This window comes from Rhipicephalus sanguineus, chromosome 4, assembly GCF_013339695.2.
Source record: "Rhipicephalus sanguineus isolate Rsan-2018 chromosome 4, BIME_Rsan_1.4, whole genome shotgun sequence".
NCBI lineage: Eukaryota > Metazoa > Arthropoda > Arachnida > Ixodida > Ixodidae > Rhipicephalus > Rhipicephalus sanguineus.
Genome location: NC_051179.1, coordinates 109443347 through 109457166, shown reverse-complemented (window position 1 = coordinate 109457166; position 13820 = coordinate 109443347). Strand labels below are relative to the sequence as shown.

The following is a 13820-nucleotide window of genomic DNA, read 5'->3' as shown; positions in this document are numbered from 1 at the left end:
ACATTGCGCAGAAATCTAGAAGGAAGGAATGACGCATAATGCATGAGTAAGCAGGAAATTAGCTTTCCGGCGCCTCGTGTAAAATATTTGCGTGCAACGGTTTATTAAGGCCAATGTCTTAGATCCCTCATCCATCGCGAAAGTTGGCCGTCGGCATCGGCGACGTCAACAGGATTGGTGGAAAAAAATCACGCGCTGACGTCACAGATCGCCAAATTTTCTGACGCAGTCCTAACGACATTATGACCGCGTGCAAAATTCATGACACGTTTCGGTGGCACTGTTTGACACGGAGACTGATATGCCTTGTTTTTATTAATTTTATCTACCCTTTTTTTATTCTTTATTACTGAATTTTTCCCTCCTTTTCGTGTTCGTCCCTTCCTTCCTGTACACAAGTCTGTCCATTCTCGGAATAAAGTAAGCTGTTAGTTTGCGCATCAGCCTGTGTTGTCTACCCTCCACGGTGGCCTAGTGTTTGTGCTGCTCGACTGCTGACCCGCAGGTCGCGGGATCGAATCCCAGCCGCGGCGACCGCATTTTCGATAGAGGCGAAAATGCTTGAAGCCCGTGTACTTGGATTTAGGTGCACCTTAAATAACAGCAGGTGGGCCAAATTTCCGCAGCCCTCCACTACAGCGTCTCGCATAACCAAATCGTGGTTTTGGGACGTTAAACGCCAACAATTATTATGACCCTGTGTTTTCTCTCGTTTTTTCCTCGGTCCGTGTCATACCTGGCAGCGCATTACAGAATGAAGTACAAATTATCCCCTATTGCAGCATTATTAACATTATGACGTCACAAAACGTGACACCACATGATAACGCCATAACATGATATCGTCGCTTGGTCAAAGGTAGGCCGATCCAGGAGGCAGTGCAAAACTAATTACATTAGGCGCAGAAAGCATTCGGAGTAGCTGGGGAAGGATGAATACATCGAATGGAAAAAAAAAAGAAAGTGGCTGTCGCGTTCGAGTCGTCTTAGGCTAATGCAAGAGGACCCTGTGAGTTTTATGACTATTTTTGTTTTCGAGTGGTATGCAGAGCAAATTAGGAAGAGTGCTGTGGTGCGAAACCATTCAAGATTGTATAAACAAACCATGTTATTACTAAAGCAACGCATACGTTGGCCTGGCGTTATTGTTTGCGCGTTCTGCGCAGCGCTCGAAACACCATGCGTGCCTTGACATCTCAGCTTGGTTACGTATGCGTGTACATCCATGCAGACATTTTAGGGGCGAAGCTCCTTAAGGCGGCACCCGTTCGTCCCTCGTAGTCGTAGTCGTAGTCCGTAACCAGTCTTACGCTTTGACCTCCAAGGTGGTGCCGGTGGGAGATTTTTCCTGTGCGTTGTTGAACAATAAAAAATTCGCAGCGGTAGCTAAAAGCCGACTTCTTCTGTCTCTCATTCCCATTAGCAGCCATTCTTTACCTCCAAGGTAGTGCCTGGTGAGATTTCTCCTGTGCGTGATTAATCAATAACAATTTTGTTCAAAACGCTGTTGATTGATGAAATAAACCAACGAAAGACGCCAGATGTTTTGTAAAAGCAAAACGGAAGAACGCCAGATGTTTCTAAAGCAAGAGGAAAAGACGCCAGCTGCTTAACGAAAGACGCCAGATGTTTTCTAAAGCAATGGTTTTCTAAACAATGAAAATTCACAGCGTACATGTAAAATTAAAGTGAGCTGCAAGTCGTCATAACTCATCGAACCTTTAGTATAAACGCGCCCTATCTCACGTCGGTGATGATGTACTGGGCAGAATTCACGGAAGATTCGCGGTTTACCGATGAACCTCCGCAGCTTCGCCCACTCATCATCATTCACTCCGTGGAAATGCTGCGATTTTTTTCATTAATCTCTCAGGTTTTCGTGCCGAAATTTTAGTATGGCTAAAAAAGCGCACTGTGTAGCTGTAGACTTCAGAATTCTTCGTTTATGTTCGGGTAAACGTAAGCACGCGAGTTTTTATTTCTTACATTTGTTTGTTTTCTGGCATTTTACCTCATCAATATAACTGCCAGCCAACGCTGATTACGACAGCTGATATGGCAGATCCGTAAGTTTCACTTACTCTTTTGTTGCAATACCATACGCCTGTCCTGCAATCTGACATCTCGAAAACTGTTGGATGTTTACGCACAAGCTTAAATTAATTTCGCAAATGTTGACCACTTGTATAGCGTAACCGCGCACGTGTATGTTTTTAAATGACCCGGCCCTCTCAGGGCAGTTGAAGACACTCTAGTATTGCCCCGCCACGGTGGTCTAATGGTTATGGCGCGCGGCTGCTGACCCGAAGGTCGCGGGATCGAATCCCGGCCGCGGCGGCTGCATTTTTGATGGAGGCGAATATGTTTGAGGCCCGTGTACTTAGATTGCGGTGCACGTTAAAGAACCCCAGGTGGTCGAAATTTCCGGCGCCTTCCACTACGGCATCTCTCATAATCATGTCGTTGTTGTGGGACGTTAAACCCCAGATATTATTATACACGCTACTAATGCAGACGCCTGTTACCAGATAAAATGACGTCAATAATAGAGCTTGGCTTGTAGTGTACACACCCGTCAAGCAGGATTCGTGTGAGGCGTATGTCTCCGCGTTGTATGGCCACCAGCAGTGCGCTCTGCACGTGGTCAGCGTCCAGTGCGCGTAGCCTGAGCAGCTCAACACTCAGCTCGACGTCGCCGTTCTGAGCGGCCACCTCGAGTGCCCGCAGTCCACGCATGTCACAGCAGTTCACGTCCAGCAAAGGGTGCGCCTGCGTTGTGCGCCAACAGCAACAAATTGACATGACGAACGTGAGCCATGGTTTTAGATTCTGTTGCAATTTTCTTGTAGGTTTTCTCGGTACTTTATAATATAGCATTTTAATCAATACGTTTCGCGTTGAAATATATTTTGTCAGATACGTGTATTGCTGTGCATCATTTATTCTATTCAATTAGTGTTCGGCGAACGGAAGAAACTGGTACGCAAGAAGCCAGTCAGTGATTTAGCCCTTAAAGGGAATATACAAGAATTCAGTATCTCGCTCCGGAACAGATGCTCGGCTCTAACCGAGGAAGCCGAACTTAGCGTTGACGCAATGAACAATCATCTGACAGGTATATTACGGAGTGTGCAATAGTATTCGAAGGTACACTTGCTAGAGAGGACACGGGTAAGCGCCCCCGTGAGACTGAAAAACTCATTAAGAAACTTCAAAGCATGAAAACCACGAGTCGAACAGACAAAATATGGCTGGCAGAGCTTTCGAAGTTAATCAACAGGCGTATGGCAGCCGACATAAGTATGTATAGTATGGAAAGAATTGAACATGCTCTGAGGAAGAATGAAGCCTAAAAGCGATGAAGAGATATATGGGCGCAGTCAAATACCATGTCTATGCGCTAAGATAAAAGCAGGGCAACGTCACTACCAATATGGATAAGGTAATAGTTTACCAGTATCCCTTACGAGAAAAGTGCGTAACAGCCGTATCTTACCGGTGCTTACCTAGGGGGCAGAAACTGGAGGCTTACGAAAAGCGTTCAAACTTACATTGAGGACGACGTAGCGAGCCGTGGAAATATAATGATAGGTGTAAGGTTAAGGCACAAGAAGAGTACAGAGTGGGTTAGAGAGCAAACATGTACTAGGGACATCTTAGCCGACATAAAGAAGAAACGGGCATGTGGCAGAACATGTAACGAGAAGGCAAGGTAACCGTTGGTCTTTAAAGGCGTCCTGAACCGCTCCTCGTGTTTGGCGAAAAACACATTTGTTGGCAACTAAGACTGTTGTGAACAGTTAAGCCGAATTTTATAGTCGGGCGTGGCACGTAGAGTTTGCAGCGAAGTGCGAAGTTGCCACTATCTCAAGCGCCCTCTCTTCATGCAGAGGCCCCGTCCTCACTCACTACGATGGGTTGGGCGCCAGCTGTATGTCGTCACGAAGCAGGTTACCAGTATTGGCTCACAGCTTACATATATTGGGAGCGGCGTTTTGATCATATGTGCTACGGGGTGTCGCCATGTGCTGGTGCCACGCTTTATACTGCGCTGATGTTACACAGTAGCAACACCAGTGTGCACAGGTATCGCAACGGGAGAGAGCGATCGCGCTTTTTTACGCACGCTCAAGGTGACGATGCGCGCTGACGTAGCTTTCATTTTTTTTCTGTGTCATTCCTTCCTTTGTAGATACCAGCGCGCTCGTTGGCAAGAATGGAGAAAGCGCTTAAAGCATGTGGCATAGTTTTGTAAATCCGCTCAAATTTGGCGTCGTTGGAGCAGGCTGCCGCGGGCCACCACAATCGCCTCTGCAAAGGAAGGGGCAGTATGGGGGTGGTCGCAAGAGGGATGGAGTGAAGAGGCATAAGACGCTTAAGGGCAATTGCTGTGCGAGGAGCTCGTGCTGGAGGGACGATGCTTTGCTGCCGAGCGCTCCTGGGCGTGGCAAGCGCGACTGCCTTGGTGTAACTGAAAACCGAGAGTGCAGGACGGGACGCGGTCTGCTCCAGCAAGTTCTATGCACCCTACTATAGGCTTCCCAAGCAACGCTTAGCGGCGCTGCTGCTCTTGACAGGCAGCGCCATCTCTGGCAGAAAAAGAGAAACTGGGGCGTGATCAGCGAGCGCTTTCCCTTCTCGCCACCGCGTTGCCGCTCGCTTCCGTGCACGTGCAGAGCTCTCGCGGTGCACTTGCGGCGTCTCTCAATGTACCGCGTGCAGTGCGGCTTCAAAAGGATCTTCAAGCTTGACTGGCACTGCCGCAAAGCGAACTTGATAAAATGAGGAAAGCTCGTCAATCACGTTAACGGTGAAGAGCAGACGATCGACGACAACCACGCCCGACTCAAAGCGAAATGCATTTCCCAAGTCGCGATTACACCGTGTAGGACGTATACCTCGAGGTAAGTCTCATTCTGTCACGTTAAAGATGAATAATGGTCCACATGCACTCCGAAATGAAGCCGTACACGCTATCGATGTTCTGCGGCGTGGACTACGAATCATATGATTGTCGTTTTGATATGGCATGCTTACAGTAGCAGCCGTGTACTTTCGTGAACAAACGTTTGCGGCGTGCGAAAAAAAGATTATACGGCCATGGCACTGCTTCCTGAGAAGGTTAGAGTCAAGTCCTCCGTGCCGCTGGAGAATCACCCGCCGATTAAGACGCGAGGCAGCTAGCTGAGCTTCAACCACTGTGAAGCAAGATGAACTGCTCGCCTCGTTTTTTCGGCTCTCGCGTCATGCTTGCAATCTCTTTTTATGATACCGACTTGACAGGCGTATAAAACCTGTTGCGTGAACGCGGCTAGAAAATCGCACAAAATCAGAAGGTGGTTAATTCAAGGTTGCAATTGCAAAGCATGTATGAAGTGCCAGTTATATTTAGCGGCTTAAATATATATCACCCCAATAAAGTGACAAAAACAAAGCAAACCTGCAGAACGATGTCAAAGCTTGCTGAAAATGCACAGACGTCCGTTCCGGCGTGATAAAGCAGCCTTCCCGACGCGTGAAATGCAGGCGCCGAACTTCTGACAATGTGCGGAGTTCAGTTGAATTCAACCAACCGCGCAACGCTAACGGTATAACGCGAATGTGAACGTTCAACAACGACGGGTAGGTCTCACGAGCACGGGGAATCAAAACACAAAGTTGCTTCACCTACAACCGTAACTGGACTTGAACAATGCGAGAAGACAGCGAGTAATCATTACTGTAGTCGCTGCGTGCATGCGCCCCGTTACTTACCGATTCAGGTAGTCGGAACGAACGAAAGCGATGAACTCAGACAGCCAAAATAGAAGGCGAGACAGCGCTGTCAGCTATCCACGCTTGCCGCCTTTATTTCTCGTGCGACACGCCCGGGAACCGATACAGTTTAACACGTGAATCGTGTGCCTTGTCTGCACTGTTGTGGCTGGCCACTAAACCGCAATACTTCGGACCACGCTTGCGCTTCCGCAGGGTCGCTTCTGCCATCGTGGAAATGCGCAGCTTCGCACAGCAAGCCTCTCGGTTCAACGTGCCGAGCTGACGGCCCCACAGTTACCCGCACCCAGAGAAGAACGCGAGCGTACGTGCGCTACCGCTACCGTGAAAGGGGCTGAGTCGGCCGCGCGACGGTTCAGTGTTTTCCGACAGAGCCGCAGCGCGGCTGGCGCGGCGCTGTCGTCGCGCCGCAAACTTGAGCTTGGGTTCCCTATAGCAAAACCGTAAGTTGTTCCTAAAAGTTACATATGTTCTCTAGATAATCCTTAAAACGAGAATGTCAACGTTTCGCAGTACTGTGCACACTGCTATGTGAAAGCGTCATGCAGCTGTCCTTAATTGCTATAAGCAGAAAAAAAGGTGAACAGCTGCGTAACGAAAAGGTACATCACAGGGTTGCTATCTGCGAAAGCTCAGGGCAGGTGAATGCAGGTGTAGTCGATCAGAACCACCGTAGCTTCTCTACTGATCTAGAATTCTTTTGCGCAAACTTCATAGCGCAAAAATTGTGATTGTTAATTATATACATTGAAGGTCGTGTCTTTCCATACGTAGCGCACATCTTTAGACTTGAAGTTCTGAAATTGTCGATTGTGACGACTAAATTCGCACATTAGCACGCATAATTCGCGGGAAAGGTGCGAGTCATGGTGTGCCTATTCTAGACGGCACTTTCTGCGTTGGTGGCACCGACATCGCCAGCCTGCGGACTGGTCACAGTGGTGATGGTTAGCGTTCCAAATCGTCGGAAGCCTCATGATGAGTTAAAAGCACGGAAAAACTGTGTGTCACCCGTTAGTTCAAGCATTTTTTCATTTACTCTCAAAGGCGGCTGAGTGGCGTCTGATATCCTGTTGCGCCCCTCGCTGCGTTACTCTTAAGGGGGTATAAAATGACGTCCTATGTACTGCGACGCGGCTGCCAAACGAAGCATAGCCACAGAAACCATGTCTGATCCCTCTGCCATTGGAATCGGTACAACACGAAAGTGAAACGTGCCTTCACAGACGTAGTTGAGCGTTTGTTGTGCATCGTTTTGCCGCAAGGGCGAAGGAATTGATGCTATAGCAACAAATTGTAATGTCACGCGAAGAATGGCAAGCAGCTCGAAACTTGCAACGCGCTGCTCGAGCAGGAAAGACGCACGGATAGAGCATACACAGGATGAGCGCGAACTGACAACTGTCACAGCTCAACAGTTAAAGCGCGCTGCTCAATCACAAAGGAGGACGCACGAAAGGAACGCACAAGTATACACAGTACGATCGCGAACTAACTGTCATGGCGCGTTCACACTTGGCCTCGATGGGGTCGAAAGCGGCAAAACTCACCGGAAATTCACTCGCTTCGCCCCCTAAGCGGCCGGAAAACCAGCCGGCGAGTCCGACGCGAAAACATCGGTCCAAGACCGATTTTTCCGCCACGCAAAAGCGGATCGCCTTTCCGCTTCACGGTAAGCCGTACTTTGGATGCGCTAGCTTCGGCCGTCAGCAAACGGGCGTCCGCAAATTCAACATGGCGGCCAGTGCGTAGGCGGTGGCTCGCCGACACAATTGCAAACTACTCGTGCAGCAGGACGAAACTCACAGCCTCGACAAGGACGAGTTCCGCGAGAGACTGGTTTGGATAAGATCGTCGAGAAGACCTAGATTCGCAGAAGGTGAAGCAGCAGCGAGTCGACGTGCCCCAACGTATCTCGTTTTTGCACAGCCGGGTGAATCCACCGTCGCCGCTGCTGCCGTGCCCGTTTATGTGGTTTCTGCTGGCGTATATCTCCCGAAACAACGGTTTCAAAGGGTGAAAGCTATTTATTTTCCCTGTTTAGCATGCATTGCTTGAATTCGGTAAGAAATTAAATGCTCGGGAAACGGGCAAAGTCGAATGAATTCTCGAAGTGGCGAGGCGGCGGCGGCGACAGCACGCAGGAGGGGCAGAATAAATGTGAACATTTTCGACGCGCGCGAACACGGTCCCTCAGGCGTTTTCGCTTTCTCTTCGCTTCTGAAGTGTGAATGCGCCATCACAGTTGTAACCTATTTGTGTGTGAGGAGCCCGCTACTTTCGCAAAAGTGGCCGCTGCAGTGATCGAAGTGACCTTCGTGCTCTCTGTAACTTCAACTCAAGCTTGCGGTGAGAGCACAAGACGTACAAACCACCGCCAACACGAGATAGCGACGACGTCCTGTAGAGGCGCGCGCTCATCCAAACGCGTGGGGTTACGACCCTTAAAGCGCGCCCTTTGTGCCCTTCGCGCCATCTCGCTAGTGATAACGAAAACACGCTGAAGTGCCACCGATCTCTGAGTACCGCCACCGGTAAACTGTGTATATAAATCGGTCGCCGTTAGTATGGTGAAGAACGTGCCGTCTGAGGCCGAGTCGTTTCGCGCCGCGCGCTGCGGAGCGAGGGGTCGTAAGTTCGACTCCCGGTGGCCGAACTTTTTCTTCTAGTTTTTTCTTTGCCATCTGGTAGTTTATATATTTTACAACGTCATATGCATGACGTAAATACGTCAGTGGAGCCGTGGCGGACCCCGGCATAAAACACTTTCGTGTTAAAAAAGTAATCTGTATCTTTACTGATTGGTTGATGCCAGGCCATTATGGGAATGTGTAGCTCTTAAGGTGCAGCTAATTAAGGCGAAAGCCTTAGATGCCTCATCAAACGCGAAATTTGACCGTTGGCGTCCCGTGTCGGCGGTGTGTCGCGTTCTGCGGTCACAGGGACGAGTGATGCAAAAGAATCATCACGAGATGACGTCACCATAAGACATCACGATGACGTCACAGATTGCCAAAATTTGTGCCGTCCTTACGACGCCACAGTGACGTCACGTGACGTAACATCATATGATGGCGTCATCACATCGCATCATAGCTTTGACAGAGGTGGTCCGACCACGCAGGCAATGCAAAACCAGGTGAGGTGCCTCCGATCGTGGAGGCAGTGCAAAACCACGTTAAGTGCGAAACACTTTCGAAGGGTGGCGGGGCAGCGTCAATACATCGGCTGAGAGGGAAAAGATGGCTTTCGCCATCGAATCGTCCTAAGTGAATGCATAAGGGACACTGGGAGTTTTTTTTCTTCCTAACACGCATCACGAGTGAACTGTCTCGCAAACAACGGTAAGACGCTTATAATGTTATTATAAGTCAGGTCAACCTTGTCAATGATGCTGCTGTAACTACGAGGCGCTTATATGATGGTCCATTCATGGCGCGCAACCTTGCCCTAAATGAGTCAGCGGACTCCTTACCTGAAGCACCGATCTCAGTCCGAGTATGTCGCCATCCCGCACCGCATCCAAGAACCGCTGCTCCTCAGGCTGCAGCCGCAAACTCCTTTGGATCAGAGCCCTTCGCCGGACGACTGGCTCGTGCAGGGCGGCTCCACTTCCCTCGAAGGCCGCGTTATCCATTTCTTCTTGCGTGTGGTTTAGGCAAGCCTGGTCCCTTCGGCCACTGCCTTTCCTCCCAGGTTTATTCTTCTCTTCAGCCGGTCTGGAAAGACAGGAGAATTGCTTTATTACGCAAGGGAGAATTATAACTTGCTAAGTTTGCCTGATTAGCAGCCTTTTCTTTTATTCGGTCAATCAATTGGTTGAACTAGAAGTTTTTACGCTTGTGGCCTGTTGTCTCGACAGAGCAGGAGAATGTAAAAGCAGTCGCTGCAATCTACCCGCAGTTATAGTGTCATACGTTCGGGAAAGAAAAAAAAATATGATAGATCGAATGCACTTTGTTCGAACGTAGATCGAGGCACCTTCGTATCCTATTTCACGTTTAAATGCGCGCGACGTGTCTTCTCAGGCTTCAAAAGACGTTTTTGTTGGGCAAGTTGGTTTTATATTTCTTAGGTATGTTTGATTGTGGCCTTCAGTATATAGTGGGACGTGGAAACAAAAGAGAAAGAACTGCAGTGCCAAACTGCCAACTGTTCAATGACAGTCCCAGAAACCTACACAAAGAAGACACATTCCGCGCATGCGCATAGCGCCATGGTGTGAGATGGAACTGCATTGCCATGACAATATTTTTTAAAGAAAGCACATTTCTGCAGATTGCGATCTTACAGATGTACTACTGACGCACTCAGGCTACTGACACATCTGTAGCGTTGTATTTTGCAGAAATTTGGTTTCTTGAAAACACTTTATCTTGACCGTGACCTTCAATGCCACACCATGCCTTGCATGAGGTGTAATAATAATAATAATAATAATATCTGGGGTTTAACGTCCCAAAACCACGATATGATTATGAGAGACGCCGTAGTGGAGGGCTCCGGAAATTTCGACCACCTGGGATTCTTTAACGTGCACCTAAATCTAAGTACACGGGCCTCTGACATTTTCGCCTCCATTGAAAATGCAGCCGCCGTGGCCGGGATTCGATCCCGCGACATTCGGGTCAGCAGCCGAGCTCCATAACCATTAGACCACCGTGGCGGAGCTGCATGAGGTGTGTTCTAACGCCGTAGTTCACCCAGGGTGCTTCATGGCGTAACGCGAGCCTTGTTGATAGGCCACCGTGAAGGTCAAATTAGCCGTATAAGTGACCGTAGCCCTCTATTACAGATGAGATATTGAGAACGTGCAACTCGCGATCAATTATCTCACCTCCAAAAAACGAGTGCGTTCGTAAACTCGCATCGCTTAGAATTTGAAAAAGCAATGTAATTCTACCGACTTGCCAATGCAAATGCCATTTTATAGGTGCACAGCTCATAAAACACGGAAGTAAAACTTCGACTGAGTCTCTTCTCAACCAAAGCACAAGCTAAAACGGCTGCTTGGGCGAGTTGGTTCATGATTAAGATAGATTTACCAGCGCAAAAAAGAAAGGACATTTAGGAAGGACACACACACATAGCGCTGCTTTATATACATAGCCCTACCATGAAGCACCCTGGGCGATTGCTATAACATAGAGCAATCATTTGGCCACTACTATCCATCAGTACGTAGCGCTAGCCCACAGCCATCAATTAGGCATTTCTAGCCGATTGTACACATTTTGGTCACCATAGGAAATGCTATTGATTTTTTTACAATTTATGTGTGTGTGTCCTTCCTAAATGTCCTGTCTTTTTTTGCGCTGGTAAATCTATCTCAAAGCACAAGAACTTAAAGGGGTGAGCTCACCTCTACCGTTTAAAATTAAATAGTATAACGACTGTGTATGTGCGTGTGTGTGGCGACAATAAGTCACTTTCTTCGTTTAGCGAACTGGGAGCGCAGAAAAGAAAACACAAAGGACGAAGCGAGGAACCACATAAGACGAGCGCTCGTCTTATGTGGTTCCTCGCTTCGTCCTTTGTGTTTTTTTCTGCGCTCCCAGTTCGCTAAACGAAGAAAATGAATTACCAACTGGCCCACCTTTCGATCCTCCGACAATAAGTCAAACGAAACTCTCCACTGGAGAATTGTCACGTAGTGTGAAAACATAATTTGTCATTTCATTATGCAGCCAGAACAGGACGTAGCTAGCATTAGCTAACATAGAGCAATCATTTGGCCACTACTATCCATCAGTACGTAGCGCTAGCCCACACCCACCATATAGGCATTTCTAGCTGATTGTACACATTTTGTTCACCATAGGAAATGCTATTGATTTTTTTTTTTTACAATTTATGTATTTATTTCTTCATGTAATATAAATGCCCATATATGCAGTTCATGAGGGTGGACACAGTCAGTAACAAAAACAACGTGAAAAAAAAACAACGTCCGTAAAATACGGTGGTGTAGTTGCAGAGGGTGTATTTTTTTCAGACAATACAGATTTTTTTATAAAAATGCTATGACGGTCGGACCCCTGTCGTCTTCGCAGGCTAACTCTGCGCCGAGGCGGAAAAACCTTGCCGCACCTAAACCTACATTTAAATGAGCAATAACCAAAAGCTCGTTAATTATTTTTTTTATTATTAACTTTAGGGCCATTGTTTATAAGGAAGAGTTGTACGGTGTCACAATTTAAGACATGCTCATTCTTTTTTTCAAATCGCCAGAAATGCACGTAATTTGAGATATTAATTACCGAAATTGAGAACGTGTACCATATCTAGGCGAAACCGAAACTTGGCGCACTGGGAGCGCGGGAAATCCATCATCCCTGGTACGTCAGGCTGGTAGATCACGTGACAATTTTGGAAAAAGGCGTGTCGCAGGTGAATGTGGTTAGCAAAAACGGAAAGTCGTCCGAAACTGACAAGTGGACCTGTTTTTTTCTTTTCTTTTTTACCGTGTGGTGTGTAGTGCTTATATTGTCTTTCGCGCTGTAGCCAAGAAAACCACAATTTCTACTTTTTCTTTCACTGCACAGCTTAAAACTAAGCGGCAGCCACTGCGGAATTACTTCTCGCAAACAAGCGAACGAGTTCATTGCACTTCTTTCGAGTTTAACAAAGTATTGAATGAGCACTACACACCAAGCGCAAAGAATAAGCGGCAAAGAACGCAGAGCGCGCGGCATACGAGCATCACGTTGGCACTTTTTCGCGTGCATGGAAAGATCTTAGAATAACAGAGAGCTGAGCTAGTTGGTAAGTATTCATCTTAAAAAGACAGGGCGTGCAAACACGGACACAAGAAACAAGTCAGGACACCACAAATGCCGACTAACAACTGAAGAGACGCACAACGGCTGAAAAGAAAGAAGGCACGAAAACTTATCAGCGCATGCCCATGCAACAGGCAAACCTAACAACCCGGCACGCGTGGCGGTCTACGTGGGAGATAACTGTTAAGGCATTTGATTTCATCTCTATGCAAGTTAATCGACGGTTGGCTCACGCATGCGCTACCACTATTCTCGATATACCATGCTTCAATCATCAGGCACGTTTCTTCATTTCTATGCCGGTACAACACTGCGCATTCATCAAATTTCGGCGTGCACTTACAATCTCGACAATGTAAAGATAGATTAGAAGGTGAGCCTCCTGTTAGCGATCTCTTATGTTCCAACAATGTCTGGTTGATGCATCGGCCCGTCTGTCCTACGTAGAAGCGGCCGCAGCTGAAAGTGTGGTGTATAAGATCCCTTTCAGCTGCGGCCGCTTCTACGTAGGACAGACGGGCCGATGCATCAACCAGAGATTGTTGGAACATAAGAGATCGCTAACAGGAAGCTCACCTTCTAATCTATCTTTACATTGTCAAGATTCTAAGTGCACGCCGAAATTTGATGAATGCGCAGTGTTGTACCGGCATAGAAATGAAGAAACGCGCCTGATGATTGAAGCATGGCATATCGAGAATAGTGGTAGCGCATGCGGGAGCCAACCGTCGATTAACTTGCATAGAGATGAAATCAAATGCCTTAACAGTTATCTTCCACGTAGACCGCCACGCGTGCCGGATTGATAGGTTTGCCTGTTGCATGGGCATGCGCTGATAAGTTTTCGTGCCTTCTTTCTTTTCAGCCGTTGTGCGTCTCTTCAGTTGTTAGTCGGCGTTTGTGGTGTCCTGACTTCTTTCTTGTGTCCGTGTTTGCACGCCCTGTCTTTTAAAGAAGGAAAGATCAGCGGCCGGAACTTCTGAATGCACTGAAGGCAAGTTTTTCTTCAAATGCGAACCATTTTTCGGCGCATCTCAGGCACTTTGGCCGTTTCTATCTATCTATCTATCTATCTATCTATCTATCTATCTATCTATCTATCTATCTATCTATCTATCTATCTATCTATCTATCTATCTATCTATCTATCTATCTATCTATCTATCTATCTATCTATCTATCTATCTATCTATCTATCTATCTATCTATCCGCCTACCTCTGGGCGCTCTCCTAGTCGTCTCCATACCTTGTAATATACCAAA

At 47.6% G+C, this 13820-nt stretch overlaps 1 protein-coding gene across 1 annotated transcript in view; it reads right to left on the bottom strand.

The window, feature by feature from the left end:
* The window catches only part of LOC119391500 (short transient receptor potential channel 3-like), a 38716-nt gene extending 28224 nt beyond the window's left edge, over positions 1 to 10492 (bottom strand). Inside the window, exons 1-3 of the mRNA XM_037659178.2 lie at positions 10479 to 10492; positions 9251 to 9494; positions 2573 to 2769 (exon numbers count right to left, since the gene is read on the bottom strand). Of these exons, the coding sequence (XP_037515106.1) occupies positions 2573 to 2769; positions 9251 to 9494; positions 10479 to 10492 (455 nt within the window). The remainder of the gene's footprint in view (positions 1 to 2572; positions 2770 to 9250; positions 9495 to 10478) is intronic.
* Positions 10493 to 13820: the final 3328 nt, after the last annotated feature.